At 47.8% G+C, this 17500-nt stretch overlaps 1 protein-coding gene across 1 annotated transcript in view; it reads right to left on the minus strand.

Moving 5' to 3' along the window:
* The window catches only part of LOC129865547 (netrin receptor UNC5B-b-like), a 145331-nt gene that overhangs the window by 36345 nt on the left and 91486 nt on the right, over positions 1-17500 (minus strand). Inside the window, exons 2-3 of the mRNA XM_055938421.1 lie at positions 1586-1810; positions 81-224 (exon numbers count right to left, since the gene is read on the minus strand). Coding sequence (XP_055794396.1) covers positions 81-224; positions 1586-1810 — 369 coding nt within the window. The remainder of the gene's footprint in view (positions 1-80; positions 225-1585; positions 1811-17500) is intronic.

The raw sequence follows: 17500 nt of genomic DNA on the forward strand, positions 1-17500 counted from the left end.
CTGATTGAAGTGGATTTAACAAGTGACATCGATAAACACACACCCACACGCACGCACGCACGCACACACACTGCACCTACATGCGATGCGGACGTACGCGCGACTACTCTTGGTGGTGCCTGCAGAGCTCCAGGCCACACACTGACACCAGTAGTCCTCCAGACCAAACAGTTCCTCCACCTGGGTCCTCGATACAGATATATCCACCTCCCTCACCACCAGGCCTGGGAGAGAGAGGGGAGAAAGGGGAGAGGGGAGAGAGAAGAGAGAGGAGAGAGGGGAGAGAGGAAAGGAGAGGGGAGAGAGGAGAGAGAAGAGAGAGAGGAGAGAGAGGGGAGAGGGGAGAGAGGGGAGAGGGAGAGAGTAGAGAGGAGAGAGAGGAGAGAGGGGAAGAGGAAGGAGGGGAGAGAGGGGAGAGAGAGGAGAGAGAGGAGAGAGAGGAGAGAGAGGAGAGAGGGGAGAGAGAAGAGAGAGGAGAGAGGGGAGAGAGGAGAGGAGAGGGGAGAGAGGAGAGAGAAGAGAGAGAGGAGAGAGAGGGGAGAGGGGAGAGGGAGAGAGGAGAGAGGAGAGAGAGGAGAGAGGGGAGAGAGGAAGGAGGGGAGAGAGGAAGGAGGGGAGAGAGGCGAGAGAGAGGAGAGAGAGGAGAGAGAGGAGAGAGATGGGAGAGGGGAGGGAGAGGGGGAGAGAGGAAAGAGAGGAGAGAGAGGGGGAGAGAGGAAAGAGAGGAGAGAGGAGAGAGAGGAGGAGAGAGTAGAGAGAGGGGGAGAGGGGAGAGAGGAGAGAGAGGAGATAGAGGGGAGAAAGGGGGGAGAGGGGAGAGAGGAGAGAGAGGGGGAGAGAGAGGAGAGAGATGAGAGAGCGGGGAGAGAGGAGAGAGAGGAGGAGAGAAGAGAGCGAGGAGAGAGATGGGAGAGAGGAGAGAGAGGGGGAGAGAGGGGAGAGAGGAGAGAGAGGAGAGAGAGGGGGAGAGAGGAAAGAGAGGAGAGAGGAGAGAGAGGAGGAGAGAGGAGAGAGAGGGGGAGAGGGGAGAGAGGAGATATAGGGGAGAAAGGGGGGAGAGGAGAGAGAGGAGGAGAGCGAGGAGAGAGATGGGAGAGAGGAGAGAGAGTGGGAGAGAGGGGAGAGAGGAGAGAGAGGTGAGAGAGAAGGAGAGAGGAGAGAGGGGGAGAGGGGAGAGAGGAGATAGAGGGGAGAAAGGGGGGAGAGGAGAGAGAGGAGGAGAGCGAGGAGAGAGATGGGAGAGAGGAGAGAGAGGGGGAGAGAGGGGAGAGAGGTGAGAGTAGAGAGGAGCGAGAGGAGAGAGGGGAGAGAAGAGAGAGGGGAGAGAGGGGGGAGGGGGAGAGGAGAGAGGAGAGAGGGGGAGAGGGGAGAGAGGGGAGAGGTAGCATATGTTTAGGAATTAATTGAAGTGTTTTGAGTTGGCTACATTTTGTGTACAGTATGTTTGAAAGTCTCTATGAACTCCTAGTTATGGAGAGTTGTGATTCCAGCATTAATGTGTTGGTGTGAATGAGATGTGTATCTGTGAATGTTTATGTCTGTGAAGGCTGGTGAAATGGTGTGTATTCTAGTACTGTCCCTGTACCTGTGATCTGGTCGAGGCTCTCTCTGGTCACATGATCGTTCTGGTTGACCCACTCTCCGTTACACTTGAAGTATATCTGTGTGGCGGGGGCGGCTCTACAGCGGAGCTGCACCGGGCGGTTCTTAACGATGAACCCGTCCTCCGGTTCCAGCTGGAACTCTGGGAGCGGTTCTGCCGAGGCGAAGGAGAACGAGTCTGGAATCACGTCGCTGTAGTCGCTGCTCTCTGGAGGGGGGGAGGGGGGTCACAGACACACAACATGGTCAGTAGAGTGAGGAGAGAGAACGCACACACACACACACACACACACACACACACACACACACACACACACACACACACACACACACACACACACACACACACACACACACACACACACACACACACACACACACACACACTCTCTCTAAGACCCTCACACCCAAAAGGCTGCGTTAGCTGGAGCAGCTCAGTCCCCAGGCCTTGGTGCTCACCGTTACTACGCATCGTTACTACGCACCGTTACTACGCACCGTTACTACACACCGTTACTACGCACCGTTTCTAGGCACCACTACGCATCGTTACTACGCACCGTTACTACACACCGTACAGTCTATTGCTGAAGCCAGCACACAGCCAGGAGCAGGGTTGGAGAGGCAGAGGAGAGGAAGAGGAAGAGGAAGAGGAGAGGATGAGGAGATGATGAGGAGAGGAACATGAGAGGAAGAGGAAGAGGAGAGGATGAGGAGATGATGAGGAGAGGAAGAGGAGAGGAAGAGGAGAGGAAGAGGAGATGATGAGGAGAGGACAAGGATAATAAGAGGAAGAGGAGAGGAAGAGGAAGAGGAGAGGACGGGGAGAGGAAGAGGACGGGGAGAGGAAGAGGAGAGGAGGCGGAGAGGAGGGGGGGAAGAGGAAGAGGAGAGGAGGAGGAGAGGAAGAGGAGATGAAGAGGAGAAGAGGAAGAGGAGAGGAAGAGGAAGAGGAGAGGACGGGGAGAGGAAGAGGAGAGGAGGCGGAGAGGAGGGGGGGAAGAGGAAGAGGAGGAGGAGAGGAAGAGGAGATGAAGAGGAGAAGAGGAAGAGGAGAGGAAGAGGAAGAGGAGAGGACGGGGAGAGGAAGAGGAGAGGAGGAGGAGAGGAGGAGGAGAGGAAGAGGAAGAGGAGAGGAGGAGGAAAGGAAGAGGAGAGGAAGAGAAAGAGGAGAGGAAGAGGAGAGGAAGACGAGAGGAAGGGGAGAGGAACAGGAGAGGAAGAGGAAGCGGAGAGGAAGAGGGAAGGGGAGAGGAATAGGAGAGGAGGATGAGAGGAAGAGGAGATTAAGAGGAGAAGAGGATGAGGAGAGGGGGAGGAGAGGAAGAGGAGATGAAAAGAGGGAGAGGAAGAGGAGAGGGGGAGGAGAGGAAGAGGAGAGGAAGAGGAAGAGGAGATGATGAGAGGAAGAGGAGATTAAGAGGAGAAGAGGATGAGGAGAGGGGGAGGAGAGGAAGAGGAGATGAAAAGAGGGAGAGGAAGAGGAGAGGGGAGGAGAGGAAGAGGAGAGGAAGAGGAAGAGGAGATGATGAGAGGAAGAGGAAGAGGAGATGATGAGGAGAGGAAGAGGAGGAGGAGAGGAAGAGGAGAGGATGAGGCGAGGAGGAGGAGAGGAAGAGGAGAAGCGGAAGAGGAGAGGGGGAGGAGAGGAAGAGAGGGAGAGGAAGAGGAGAGGAAGAGGAGAGGGGGAGGAGATGAAGAGAAGGGGAAGATGAGATGAAGAGGAATAGGAGAGGAGGAGGAGAGGAAGAGGAAGAGGAGATGATGAGGAGAGGAAGAGGAGGAGGAGAGGAAGAGGAGAGGATGAGGCGAGGAGGAGGAGAGGAAGAGGAGAAGCGGAAGAGGAGAGGGGGAGGAGATGAAGAGAAGGGGAAGATGAGATGAAGAGGAATAGGAGAGGAGGAGGAGAGGAAGAGGAAGAGGAGAAGAAGAGGAGAGGAAGAGTAAGATGCGAGGAGGAGGAGAGGAAGAGGAGAGGAAGCGGAAGAGGAGAGGAAGATTTAGAGAAGAGGAGGAGAGGAAGATGAGGAGGAGAGGAAGAGGAAGAGGAGAGGAAGGGGAAGATGAGGAGGAAGAGGAGGAGGATAGGAATAAGAGAGGATGAGGCGAGGAGGAGGAGAGGAAGAGGAGAGGAGGAGGAGAGGAAGAGGAAGAAGAAGAGGACGATGAGAGGAAGAGGAAAAAGAAGAGGAGAGGGAGGGGAGAGGAATAGGAGAGGAAGATGATAGGGAGTGGAGAGGAAGAGGGAGGAAGAGGAGAGGGAGTGGAGAGGAATAGGGAGGAGGAGGAGATGAAGAGGAGGGGAAGGGGAGAGGAGAGGAAGAGGAGAGGAAGAGGAAGGGGAGAGGAAGAGGAGAGCCAGAAGCAGCAACGTAGAGCAGAATAATCTGATGACAGAGAGACAGCTGAAGCCACACAGAATGACTGTACTGTACTGTTCCAGCTCCATCTCCCCATGGCCACATAACAAACTCACACAAAGAGAGAAATACCTCTATCTCTCCTTCTCTCGCACCACTTTCACACGCATACACACACACCCCATTTAACTAATCTATCACTTTCTGTCAAAAGAAAAAAAAAGTGAAACGTATCTCCGGCATTTGAACTGGAAGGACATCGGAACAGACAGCTGGAACTTCACTGACTAACAGCACAGCAAGCAGCTGTTACAACATGATTGAAGATTGACCGACAGAAGACTATTGGCCTTCAAGACTCTAGTTCCAGTGTTATCTAATCACCTCTGTTAGCTGAGCTTGTTCCTATCCGTCAGACGGACGTGTGTGTCATTCAGATATCCCTTGTGTGTGTGTGTGTGTGTGTGTGTGTGTGTGTGTGTGTGCGCGTGTGTGTGTGTGTGTGTGTGTGTGTGTGTGTGTGTGTGTGTGTGTTCAGACCTTCCTCTTCCTGCATGTTGTAGCTCTGATATATCTAAATAAATTGTTAATGTCCCTGATGTTCAGATATCTGTCTGTCTCGTCTACGATAGCGATCTGAATTCAATAGCCATGAAATTAGAGACGAAAAGGATGAAGTGAGTTGGTACCCTGATGGATGTGTGTGTGTGTGTGTGTGTGTGTGTGTGTGTGTGTGTGTGAGTGAGTGAGTGAGTGTGTGTGTGTGTGTGTGTGTGTGTGTGTGTGTGTGTGTGTGTGTGTGTGTGTGAGTGTGAGTGAGTGAGTGAGTGAGTGTGTGTGTGTGTGTGTGTGTGTGTGTGTGTGTGTGTGTGCGTGCGTGCGTGTGTGTGTGTGTGTGTGTGTGAGTGTGTGTGTGTGTGTGTGTGAGTCTATTCCTCTACTATAGAACATCAGCCAGGTCCAGCTCTAATGAGGGAGACGATCGGTTGGATCACAACACGATGACGAGACTTTTCGTTTCCCTGCTGTCTTTCATTGAGAGATAACTAAGTAAACAGCAAGACTCAGGTCTTACACTGACTGGCCGGTTAACTGGTTAACTAGTTAACTGGTTAACTGGTTAACTGGTTAACCGGTTAACTGGTTAACTTATCGGTGCTCTTTATACCATGTTAGAATCTCAATCTACCACTAGACAGTCAAAGGGGTGGAAATTGAGCTAGCCCGTTAGTCCGCTAGCCCGTTAGCCCGTTAGCCCGTTAGACCGCTAGCACGTTAGCGGATAGAGAAAGGAGAGGAGAGAGGGATGGATAGAGGGAGGAGAGGGGGATGGATAGAGAGAGGAGAGGAGAGGGGGATGGATAGAGGGAGGAGAGGAGAGTGATAGAGGGAGGAGAGGAGAGAGGGATGGTTAGAGGGAGGAGAGGAGAGGGGGATGGTTAGAGGGAGGAGAGGGGGATGGATAGAGTGAGGTGAGGAGAGGGGGATGAATAGAGGGAGGAGAGGAGAAGGGGATGGATAGAGGGAGGAGAGGAGAGGGATAGAGGGAGGAGAGGAGAGAGGGATGGATAGAGGGAGGTGAGGAGAGGGGGATGAATAGAGGGAGGAGAGGAGAGGGGGATGGATAGAGGGAGGAGAGGAGAGGGATACAGGGAGGAGAGAGGGATGAATAGAGGGAGGAGAGGAGAGGGGGATGGATAGAGGGAGGAGAGGAGCGGGATGGATAGAGGGAGGAGAGGAGAGAGGCACAGGGGCCAGAGGGTGGCCAGAATAGACCTGTCATTCTGAATCTGTCTCAACCTGTCACCCACACAGCAGTCTTCTCTCCTACTGCGGAAGAACAGGTCACACACGCACACAGACACAGACACACGAACACAGACACAGACACACGCACACAGACACACGCACACACATGCACGCACAATCATGCATAAACACACGCACACATACTTCAATCTGAGTAATGTTTAAATATGATTACACGTTCACACACTGGTTCAGATCAATCCCACGGTCTCCCGTTCTCTCTCTATGTCTCTCCCTCTCTCCCTTACTTTCTTTCTTTCTTTGTTTCTCTGTCTCTCTCTCGTGTATCCCTCTCTTTCAGTCTGTCTCTCCTCACTAAGCTCTAAGCTGTGTTCTTTTAGACTTTGATTTGTTCGGACTTTGAGTTTTCTGTCAATAAGCAATTGCATTTCCATTCTCCCCCTGCCTTTGTCAAGGCATTGATCGTGTTGTTCAACCACAGAGCAAAGCACACTACCTATCTTGCACTCTCTTAGAGCTGGAGAGAAGGTTTGAACTCACTAACAGAGAGAGATATAGAGAGAGAGAAAGGGGAGGGGAGAGAGAGAGCTAGAGAAAGAGAGGAGGGGAGAGAGAGCTAGAGAGAGGGGAGAGGGAGAGAGAGAGGGGGGAGAGAGAGAGCTAGAGAGAGGGGAGAGGGAGAGAGAGAGGGGGGAGAGAGAGAGAGAGAGAAAGAGGAGGGAGAGAGATAAAGAGACAGGCAGAGCGGGTGAGGGGGAGAGAGAGATCATGAGAAAGAGAGGAGGGGAGAGAGGAGGGGGGAGAGAGAGCTAGAGTCAGAGAGGGGAGAGAGAGCTAGAGAGAGGAGGGGGGAGAGCTAGAGAGAGGAGGGGGGAGAGCTAGAGAGAGTAGGGGGGAGAGAGAGCTAGTCAGAGAGGGGAGAGAGAGCTAGAGAGAGGAGGGGGGAGAGCTAGAGAGAGGAGGGGGGAGAGCTAGAGAGAGGAGGAGAGAGAGAGCTAGAGACAGAGGGGAGAGAGAGAGGAGGGGAGAGAGAGGGAACTTGAGCCTACGCCTTCACTATGGTAAATCACTAAAACAATACAGAAATACACTACGGAACAAGAAGGAACAGCACGTCAGAAATCAGCTACATGTAATTGAAGAATCCATAAAATCTTACCACTTCTGGGAAAATTGGAAAACACAAAACAAACAATAACACAAAGAATTATCTATCCAAAATGGAGATGTATGGATAAACCACTTCTCCAAACCAAAACAAATGCAAAGTCTTCTAATGCTTTGTGGATTTCAAGAAAGCCTTTTGACTAAATTTGGCATGAGGGTCTGCTATACAAATGGATGGAAAGTGGTGTTGGTAGAAAAACAAACAACATTATAAAATCCGTGTACACAAACAACAAGTGTGCGGTTAAAATAGGCAAAAAACACACATTTCTTCCCACAGGGCCGTGGGGTGAGACAGGGATGCAGCTTAAGCCCCACCCTCTTCAACATATATACCAATGAATTGGTGAGGTCACTAGAACAGTCTGCAGCACCCGGCCTCACCCTACTAGAATCTGAAGTCAAATGTCTACTGTTTGCTGATGATCTGGTGCTTCTGTCACCAACCAAGGAGGGCCTACAGCAGCACCTAGATCTTCTGCACAGATTCTGTCAGACCTGGCTTACTGTAAAACGTCAACTGCAGTGTTCCTCAACTGGCTTACTGTAAAACGTCAACTGCAGTGTTCCTCACCTGGCTTACTGTAAAACGTCAACTGCAGTGTTCCTCACCTGGCTTACAGTAAAACGTCAACTGCAGTGTTCCTCACCTAGCTTACTGTAAAACGTCAACTGCAGTGTTCCTCACCTGGCTTACTGTAAAACGTCAACAGCAGTGTTCCTCACCTGGCTTACTGTAAAATGTAAACTGCAGTGTTCCTCACCTGGCTTACTGTAAAACGTCAACTGCAGTGTTCCTTACCTGGCTTACTGTAAAACGTCAACTGCAGTGTTCCTCACCTGGCTTACTGTAAAACGTCAACTGCAGTGTTCCTCACCTGGCTTACTGTAAAACGTCAACTGCAGTGTTCCTCACCTGGCTTACTGTAAAACATCAACTGCAGTGTTCCTCACCTGGCTTACTGTAAAACGTCAACTGCAGTGTTCCTCACCTGGCTTACTGTAAAACGTCAACTGCAGTGTTCCTCACCTGGCTTACAGTAAAACGTCAACTGCAGTGTTCCTCACCTGGCTTACTGTAAAACGTCAACTGCAGTGTTCCTCACCTGGCTTACTGTAAAACGTCAACTGCAGTGTTCCTCACCTGGCTTACTGTAAAACGTCAACTGCAGTGTTCCTCACCTGGCTTACTGTAAAACGTCAACTGCAGTGTTCCCCACCTGGCTTACTGTAAAACATCAACTGCAGTGTTCCTCACCTGGCTTACTGTAAAACGTCAACTGCAGTGTTCCTCAACTGGCTTACTGTAAAACGTCAACTGCAGTGTTCCTCACCTGGCTTACAGTAAAACGTCAACTGCAGTGTTCCTCACCTGGCTTACTGTAAAACGTCAACTGCAGTGTTCCTCACCTGGCTTACTGTAAAAACGTCAACTGCAGTGTTCCTCACCTGGCTTACTGTAAAACGTCAACTGCAGTGTTCCTCACCTGGCTTACTGTAAAACGTCAACTGCAGTGTTCCTCACCTGGCTTACTGTAAAACGTCAACTGCAGTGTTCCCCACCTGGCTTACTGTAAAACATCAACTGCAGTGTTCCTCACCTGGCTTACTGTAAAACGTCAACTGCAGTGTTCCTCACCTGGCTTACTGTAAAACGTCAACTGCAGTGTTCCTCACCTGGCTTACAGTAAAACGTCAACTGCAGTGTTCCTCACCTGGCTTACTGTAAAACGTCAACTGCAGTGTTCCTCACCTGGCTTACTGTAAAACGTCAACTGCAGTGTTCCCCACCTGGCTTACTGTAAAACGTCAACTGCAGTGTTCCCCACCTGGCTTACTGTAAAAAGTCAACTGCAGTGTTCCTCACCTGGCTTACTGTAAAAACGTCAACTGCAGTGTTCCTCACCTGGCTTACTGTAAAACGTCAACTGCAGTGTTCCCCACCTGGCTTACTGTAAAACGTCAACTGCAGTGTTCCTCACCTGGCTTACTGTAAAACGTCAACTGCAGTGTTCCTCACCTGGCTTACTGTAAAACGTCAACTGCAGTGTTCCTTACCTGGCTTACTGTAAAACGTCAACTGCAGTGTTCCTCACCTGGCTTACTGTAAAACGTCAACTGCAGTGTTCCTCACCTGGCTTACTGTAAAACGTCAACTGCAGTGTTCCCCACCTGGCTTACTGTAAAACGTCAACTGCAGTGTTCCTTACCTGGCTTACTGTAAAACGTCAACTGCAGTGTTCCTCACCTGGCTTACTGTAAAACGTCAACTGCAGTGTTCCTCACCTGGCTTACTGTAAAACGTCAACTGCAGTGTTCCTCACCTGGCTTACTGTAAAACGTCAACTGCAGTGTTCCCCACCTGGCTTACTGTAAAACGTCAACTGCAGTGTTCCTTACCTGGCTTACTGTAAAACGTCAACTGCAGTGTTCCTCACCTGGCTTACTGTAAAACGTCAACTGCAGTGTTCCTCACCTGGCTTACTGTAAAACGTCAACTGCAGTGTTCCTCACCTGGCTTACTGTAAAAAGTAAAACAAAAGATTGATTACTGTACTTCTACTTCTATACTTCTATATTGACACTGGTCTGCCGTGATGTCATTGCATGCGTCATCCATGGCCTGGAGAAGGGTGGCTTGTTCGTGAGGGCGCCTATCATATACCTTCCACCTCCATGTGGAGAGAAAATCCTCAATCGGGTTTTAGGAAAGGAGAGTATGGGCGTAAGTACAGGGTGGTAAATTGTGGAGGGGCCTGAAACCATTCTTGCACCATTTGAGCATGGTGGAACCTGACGTTATCCCACACAATGACATAGGTCTCGCCATCAGCTCTACAGACCTGATTTAGCTCATCAAGGACGGTTACATTCGAACAGCGAATCATGTGGCTGCCTGCAACTCAATATATAGAGCATATAGAGTAGAGAGCTTTAGATGTTGTTCAACCAACATTAGAACGGGCAAGATGCGTGATCTAAGCAACTTTGACCGTGGTATGATTGTTGATGCCACACATGGTGATTCCAGCATCTCAGAAACAGCTGCCTTGCTGGGATTTTTAGGCACTACAGTCTCTAGAGTTTACAGAGAATGGTGCGATTAACAAAACACATTCAGTGAGCGGCAGTTCTGTGGGCAACAAAACCTTGTTAATGAAAGAGGTCAGAGGATAATGTCCAGACTCATTCAAGCTAACAGAAAGGCCACAAATACTCAAATAACAGCTGTTTAAAACAGTGGTGTGCAGAAGGGCATCTCTGAACGTACAACACCGTGAATAATTCAGGCTGTTGTGGAAGCAGACATAGTAGAGTCACTGTGGAATAACAAGGTTATTAAAAGTTAAAAGTTGTTTCAAACCTGTGTTTTAGAGTCCGACACACACACACACACACACACACACACACACACACACACACACACACACACACACACACACACACACACACACACACACACACACACACACACACACACACACACACACACGCACACACACACACACACACACACACACACATCAGGATTCAGCAGCCAGCAATTTGTGTGGAATGGAGGAGTCATACAGTAATTCAAAATGGTGCCCTATTCCTAGGATAGTGCACCACATCAGATCCTATGGGCCCTGATCAAAGATAATGTCACCACAATTAGTTGAAGTCAGAAGTTGACATACACTTATGTTGGAGTCATTAAAACTCGTTTTTCAACCACTCCACACATTTCTTGTTAACAAACTATAGTTTTGGCAAGTCGGTTAGGACATCTACTTTGTGCATGACACAAGTCATTTTTCCAACAATTGTTTACAGACAGATTATTTCACTTATTATTTCACTGTATCACAATTCCAGTGGGTCAGAAGTTTACATACACTAAGTTGACTGTGCCTTTAAACAGCTTGGAAAATTCCAGAAAATGATGTCATTGCTTTAGAAGCTTCTGAAAGGCTGTTCATCTGTACAAACAATAGTACGCAAGTATAAACACCATGGGACCACGCAGCCGTCATACCGCTCAGGAAGGAGACGCGTTCTGTCTCCTAGAGATGAACGTACTTTGGTGCGAAAAGTCCACTGTAAAACGAGTCCTATATCGACATAACCTGAAAGGCCGCTCAGCAAGGAAGAAGTCACTGCTCCAAAACCGCAATAAAAAAGCAAGACTACGGATTCCAACTGCACATGGGGACAAAGATCAAACAAAAAGATCGTACTTGTTGGAGAAATATCCTCTGGTCTGATGAACCAAAAATAGAACTGATTGGCCGTAATGACCATCGTTATGTTTGCTTTGCTGCAGGAGGGTCTGGTGCACTTCACAAAATAGATGGCGTCATGAGGCAGGAAAATTATGTGGATATATTGAAGCAACATCTCAAGACATCAGTCAGGAAGTTAAAGCTTGGTCGCAAATGGGTCTTCCAAATGGACAATGACCCCAAGCATACTTCCAAAGTTGTGGCAAAATGGCTTAAGGACAACAAAGTCAAGGTACTGGAGTGGCCATCACAAAGCCCTGATTTCAATCCCATAGAACATTTGTGGGTAGAACTGAAAAAGCGTGTGCGAGGAAGGAGGCCTACAAACCTGACTCAGTTACACCAGCTCTGTCAGGAGGAATGGGCCAAAATTCACCCAAATTATTGTGGGAAGCTTGTGGAAGGCTACCCAAAACATTTGACCCAAGTGAAACAATTTAAAGGCAATGCTACCAAATACTAATTGAGTGTATGTAAACTTCTGACCCACTGGGAATGTGATGAAATAAATAAAAGCTGAAATAAATCATTCTCTCTACTATTATTCTGACATTTCACATTCTTAAAATAAAGTGGTGATCCTAACTGACCTAAGACAGGCAATTCTTACTGGAATTAAATGTCAGGAATTGTGAAAAACTGAGTTTAAATGTATTTGGCTAAAGTGTATGTAAGCTTCCGACTTCAACTGTAGGAGATAGGGTGCTATTTGAGATGCACACAGATTAGTTAGCTTCAAATCTGTATTGCAGTTTGTCGATTCTGTTCTATTACTAATGATAGGGTTAGGGTTAGATAGAGGGTTGGGGTTAGATAGAGGGTTAGGGTTAGGGTTAGATAGAGGGTTAGGGTTAGATAGACTACAGACAGACAGCCAGTCAGCCAGACAGACAGACAGACAGACAGACAGACAGACAGACAGACAGACCAACAGCCAGACAGATAGCCAGTCAGACAGACAGCCAGTCAGACAGACAGACAGACAGACAGACAGCCAGCCAGCCAGCCAGCCAGACCAACAGCCAGACAGACAGCCAGCAAGACAGACAGACAGCCAGTCAGACAGACAGACAGCCAGCCAGCAAGACAGACAGACAGCCAGCCAGTCAGACAGACAGACAGCCAGCCAGACCAACAGCCAGACAGAAAGCGAGCTAGACAGACAGCCAGTCAGACAGACAGACAGACAGACAGACAGACAGTCAGACAGACAGACAGACAGCCAGCCAGCCAGCCAGCCAGCCAGCCAGCCAGCCCGTCAGAGAGACAGACAGACAGACAGACAGACAGACAGACAAAAAGTGACAGTATGCATCATAGAGCTACTCCTCCACATCCTCACACACACACACACACACACACACACACACACACACACACACACACACACACACACACATACACACACACACACACACACACACACACACACACACACACACACACACACACACACACTCACACACACACACACACACACACACACACACACACACACACACACACATCATTGTAAATACAACCCATATTTACGCTTATTTATTTTAACTTGTGTGCTTTAACCATTTGTACATTGTTACAACACTGTATATATATATAATATAACATTTGTAATGTCTTTATTGTTTTGAAACTTCTGTATGTGTAATGTTTACTATTAATTTGTATTGTTTGTTTCACTTTTGTGTATTGTCTACCTCACTTGCTTTGGCAATGTTAACACATGTTTCCCATGCCAATAAAGCCCATTGAATTGAATTGAATTGAATTGAGAGAAAGAGAGACCTAGGTGAGGGAAGGTGAGGGAAGCAGAAAGAAATAATACACAGACAGAAGAACAATTGTTTTTTTGTTTGTTTTTGTCTTTGGAGGATGATGAAGTCTGGACAGGAAAAGCTGATGAGATGTGATCATTCCAACACCCTGTGTATAACTGGTGTTTGTTTATTTGTTTGTGTGTGTGTGTGTGTGTGTGTGTGTGTGTGTGTGTGTGTGTGTGTGTGTGTGTGTGTGTGTGTGTGTGTGTGTGTGTGTGTGTGTGTGTGTGTGTGTGTCTAGACTGGGTAGTTACAGCACTGGAGGGGCACAATAATGAGTGACTCTGTAAGGTAATGATAAAGTACAGATTGGTTCGACTCCACTCTGCCTGGAAGCAACAAGCTACCAAAATTACTGCTAGAGAGAGAGAAGGGAGAGAGAGAGAGAGAGAGAGAGAGAGAGAGAGAGAGAGAGAGAGAGAGAGAGAGAGAGAGACAGAGAGAGAGACAGACAGAGAGAGAGACAGGGAGAGACAGAGAGAGAGAGAGACAGAGACAGAGACAGAGAGAGACAGAGAGAGAGAGAGAGAGAGAGAGAGACAGAGAAAGAGAGAGAGAGACAGCGAGAGACATAGAGAGACATAGAGAGATAGAAAGACAGGGAGAGAGAGACAGAGAGAGAGAGAGAGACAGAGAGAGAGCGAGAGAGAGACAGAGAGAGAGAGAGAGAGAGAGAGAGAGACAGAGAGAGAGACAGACAGAGAGAGAGACAGGGAGAGACAGAGACAGAGAGAGACAGAGAGAGACAGAGAGAGAGAGAGACAGAGACACAGAGAGAGAGAGAGAGAGACAGAGACAGAGACAGAGAGAGACAGAGAGAGAGAGAGAGAGAGACAGAGAGAGAGAGAGAGAGAGAGCGAGAGACATAGAGAGACATAGAGAGATAGAAAGACAGGGAGAGAGAGACAGAGAGAGAGAGAGACAGGGAGAGAGACACAGAGAGAGAGAGAGAGAGAGACAGAGAGAGAGAGAGACAGAGAGACAGAGAGAGAGACAGAGAGAGAGAGAGACAGAGAGACAGAGAGAGAGAGAGACAGAGATAGACAGAGAGAGAGAGAGACAGAAAGAGAGAGAGACAGAGAGAGACAGAGATAGACAGAGAGAGAGAGAGACAGAAAGAGAGAGAGACAGAGAGAGACAGAGAGAGACAGAGAGAGAGAGACAGAGAGAGAGACAGAGAGAGAGAGAGACAGAGAGACAGAGAGAGAGAGAGACAGAGATAGACAGAGAGAGAGAGAGACAGAAAGAGAGAGAGACAGAGAGAGACAGAGAGAGACAGAGAGAGACAGAGAGAGAGAGAGACAGAGAGAGACAGAGAGAGACAGAGAGAGAGAGACTGAGTTAGAGCTGTAGCCCTGAGCAACAGAACACAACAGAAGACTACAGAGTAAACAACCCTGATGAAAATATGAACAACTTTGGTAATATTGATGGTGAAACAGAAAACAATACCTTCAGCTTAGATACAGCATATCTTCATCATCATCATCATCATCAACCTCCACTGTATTCTACCATCACTCCAGTGTATGAGGCCTGAAGGTTGCGCACACACAAACATACACACACACATAAACACACTCACACGTGCGTGAGGTGTGAATGATGTTAGACAGATATGGACAGAGAGTCTCTCCTTGATACTAGAAAGATATGGACAGAGAGTCTCCCCTTCATACTAGACAGATATGGACAGAGAGTCCCTCCTTGATACTAGACAGATATGGACAGAGTCCCTCCTTGATACTAGACAGATATGACCAGAGTCCCTCCTTGATACTAGACAGATATGGACAGAGAGTCCCTCCTTGATACTAGACAGATATGGACAGAGAGTCTCTCCTTGAAACTAGACAGATATGGACAGAGAGTCTCCCCTTCATACTAGACAGATATGGACAGAGAGTCTCTCCTTGAAACTAGACAGATATGGACAGAGAGTCTCTCCTTGAAACTAGACAGATATGGACAGAGAGTCCCTCCTTGATACTAGACAGATATGGACAGAGTCCCTCCTTGATACTAGACAGATATGGACAGAGTCCCTCCTTGATACTAGACAGATATGGACAGAGTCCCTCCTTCATACTAAACAGATATGGACAGAGAGTCCCTCCTTGATACTAGACAGATATGGACAGAGTCCCTCCTTCATACTAGACAGATATGGACAGAGAGTCCCTCCTTGATACTAGACAGATATGGACAGAGTCCCTCCTTGATACTAGACAGATATGGACAGAGAGTCTCCCCTTGATACTAGACAGATATGGACAGAGTCCCTCCTTGAAACTAGACAGATATGGACAGAGAGTCCCTCCTTGATACTAGACAGATATGGACAGAGTCCCTCCTTGAAACTAGACAGATATGGACAGAGAGTCCCTCCTTGATACTAGACAGATATGGACAGAGAGTCTCTCCTTGATACTAGATATTGATAGATAAAGAGAGACAGAGAGAGAGAGAGAGAGAGAGAAAGAGAGGGAAAAAGAGATAGATGAGGAGAAAGGGATGAGAGAGAGGGAGATTGAGAAAGGGAAGGCTGTAGGCAGAGAATAATTAAATAAATAAAAATAATCAAGATGTGAGGAAAGGAACGAAGGAAAGCAATGGACATTCGAGGTGTGTTGGTGAGTGTGCTTGTGTCACGTCCTCTCCACACCCAGACCCATTCACTGCACCCGGCTAGACCTTCCCCCTCTCTCTTTTTCTCTCTCTCGCTCTCTAATTCAATTTTAGGGGTTTAATTGGCATGGGAAACATATGTTACCATTGCCAAAGCAAGTGAAGTAGATACTATACAAAAGTGAAATTAACAATAAAAATGAACAGTAAACATTACACAGAAGTTCAAAAAGAAAAAAGTCATTTCAAATGTCATATATACTTTGTTAAATTTATTTTACCTTTATTTAAAGGCAAGTCAGTTAAGAAAAACATCTTATTTTCAACAAAGGCCCAGGAACAGTGGGTTAACTGCCTTGTTCAGGGGAACAGTGGGTTAACTGCCTTGTTCAGGGGAACAGTGGGTTAACTGCCTTGTTCAGGGGAACAGTGGGTTAACTGCCTTGCTCAGGGGAACAGTGGGTTAACTGCCTTGTTCAGGGGAACAGTGGGTTAACTGCCTTGTTCAGGGGAACAGTGGGTTAACTGCCTTGTTCAGGGGAACAGTGGGTTAACTGCCTTGTTCAGGGGAACAGTGGGTTAACTGCCTTGTTCAGGGGAATAGTGGGTTAACTGCCTTGTTCAGGGGAACAGTGGGTTAACTGCCTTGCTCAGGGGAACAGTGGGTTAACTGCCTTGTTCAGGGGAACAGTGGGTTAACTGCCTTGTTCAGGGGAACAGTGGGTTAACTGCCTTGTTCAGGGGAACAGTGGGTTAACTGCCTTGTTCAGGGGAACAGTGGGTTAACTGCCTTGTTCAGGGGGTTAACTGCCTTGTTCAGGGGAACAGTGGGTTAACTGCCTTGTTCAGGGGAACAGTGGGTTAACTGCCTTGTTCAGGGGAACAGTGGGTTAACTGCCTTGTTCAGGGGGTTAACTGCCTTGTTCAGGGGGTTAACTGCCTTGTTCAGGGGGTTAACTGCCTTGTTCAGGGGAACAGTGGGTTAACTGCCTTGTTCAGGGGAACAGTGGGTTAACTGCCTTGTTCAGGGACAGAACCACAGATATTTACCTTGTCAGCTCGGGGATTTGACCTTGCAACCTTTCAGTTACAAGTCCAACGCTCTAACCACTAGGCTACCTTATATATACAGTGTTATAATGATGTGCAAATAGTTAAAGTACAAAAGGGAAAATAAATAAACATAAATATGGGTTGTATTTACAGTGATGTGTGTATGTGTGTGTGTGTGTGTGTGTGTGTGTGTGTGTGTGTGTGTGTGTGTGTGTGTGTGTGTGTGTAAGAACAAACACCATTGTAAATACAACCCATATTTATGTTTATTTATTTTCCCTTTTGTACTTTAACTATTTGCACATCATTATAACACTGTATATATAAGGTGGCAGGTAGCCTAGTGGTTGCCCTTTTCTTGTGGCAACAGGTCACACATCTTGCTGCTGTGATGGCACACTGTGGTATTTCACCCAGTAGATATGGGAGTTTATCAAAATTGGGTTTGTTTTGTAATTATTTGTGGATCTGTGTAATCAGAGGGAAATATGTGTATTTTAAAATGGTCATACATTTGGCAGGAGGTTAGGAAGTGCAGCTCAGTTTCCACCTCATTTTGTGGGCAGTGTGCACATAGCCTGTCTTCTCTTGAGAGCCATGTCTGCCTACGGTGGCCTTTCTCAATAGCAAGGCTATGCTCACTGAGTCTGTACATAGTCAAAGCTTTCCTTAAGTTTGGGTCAGTCACAGTGGTCAGGTATTCTGCCACTGTGTACTCTCTGTTTAGGGCCAAATAGCATTCTAGTTTGCTCAGTTTTTTTGCAATTTTTTTCCAATGTGTCAAGTAATTATCTTTTTGTTTTCTCATGATTTGGTTGGGTCTAATTGTGTTGCTGTT

Source organism: Salvelinus fontinalis, chromosome 1 (assembly GCF_029448725.1).
Source record: "Salvelinus fontinalis isolate EN_2023a chromosome 1, ASM2944872v1, whole genome shotgun sequence".
NCBI classification, from domain to species: Eukaryota; Metazoa; Chordata; class Actinopteri; order Salmoniformes; family Salmonidae; genus Salvelinus; species Salvelinus fontinalis.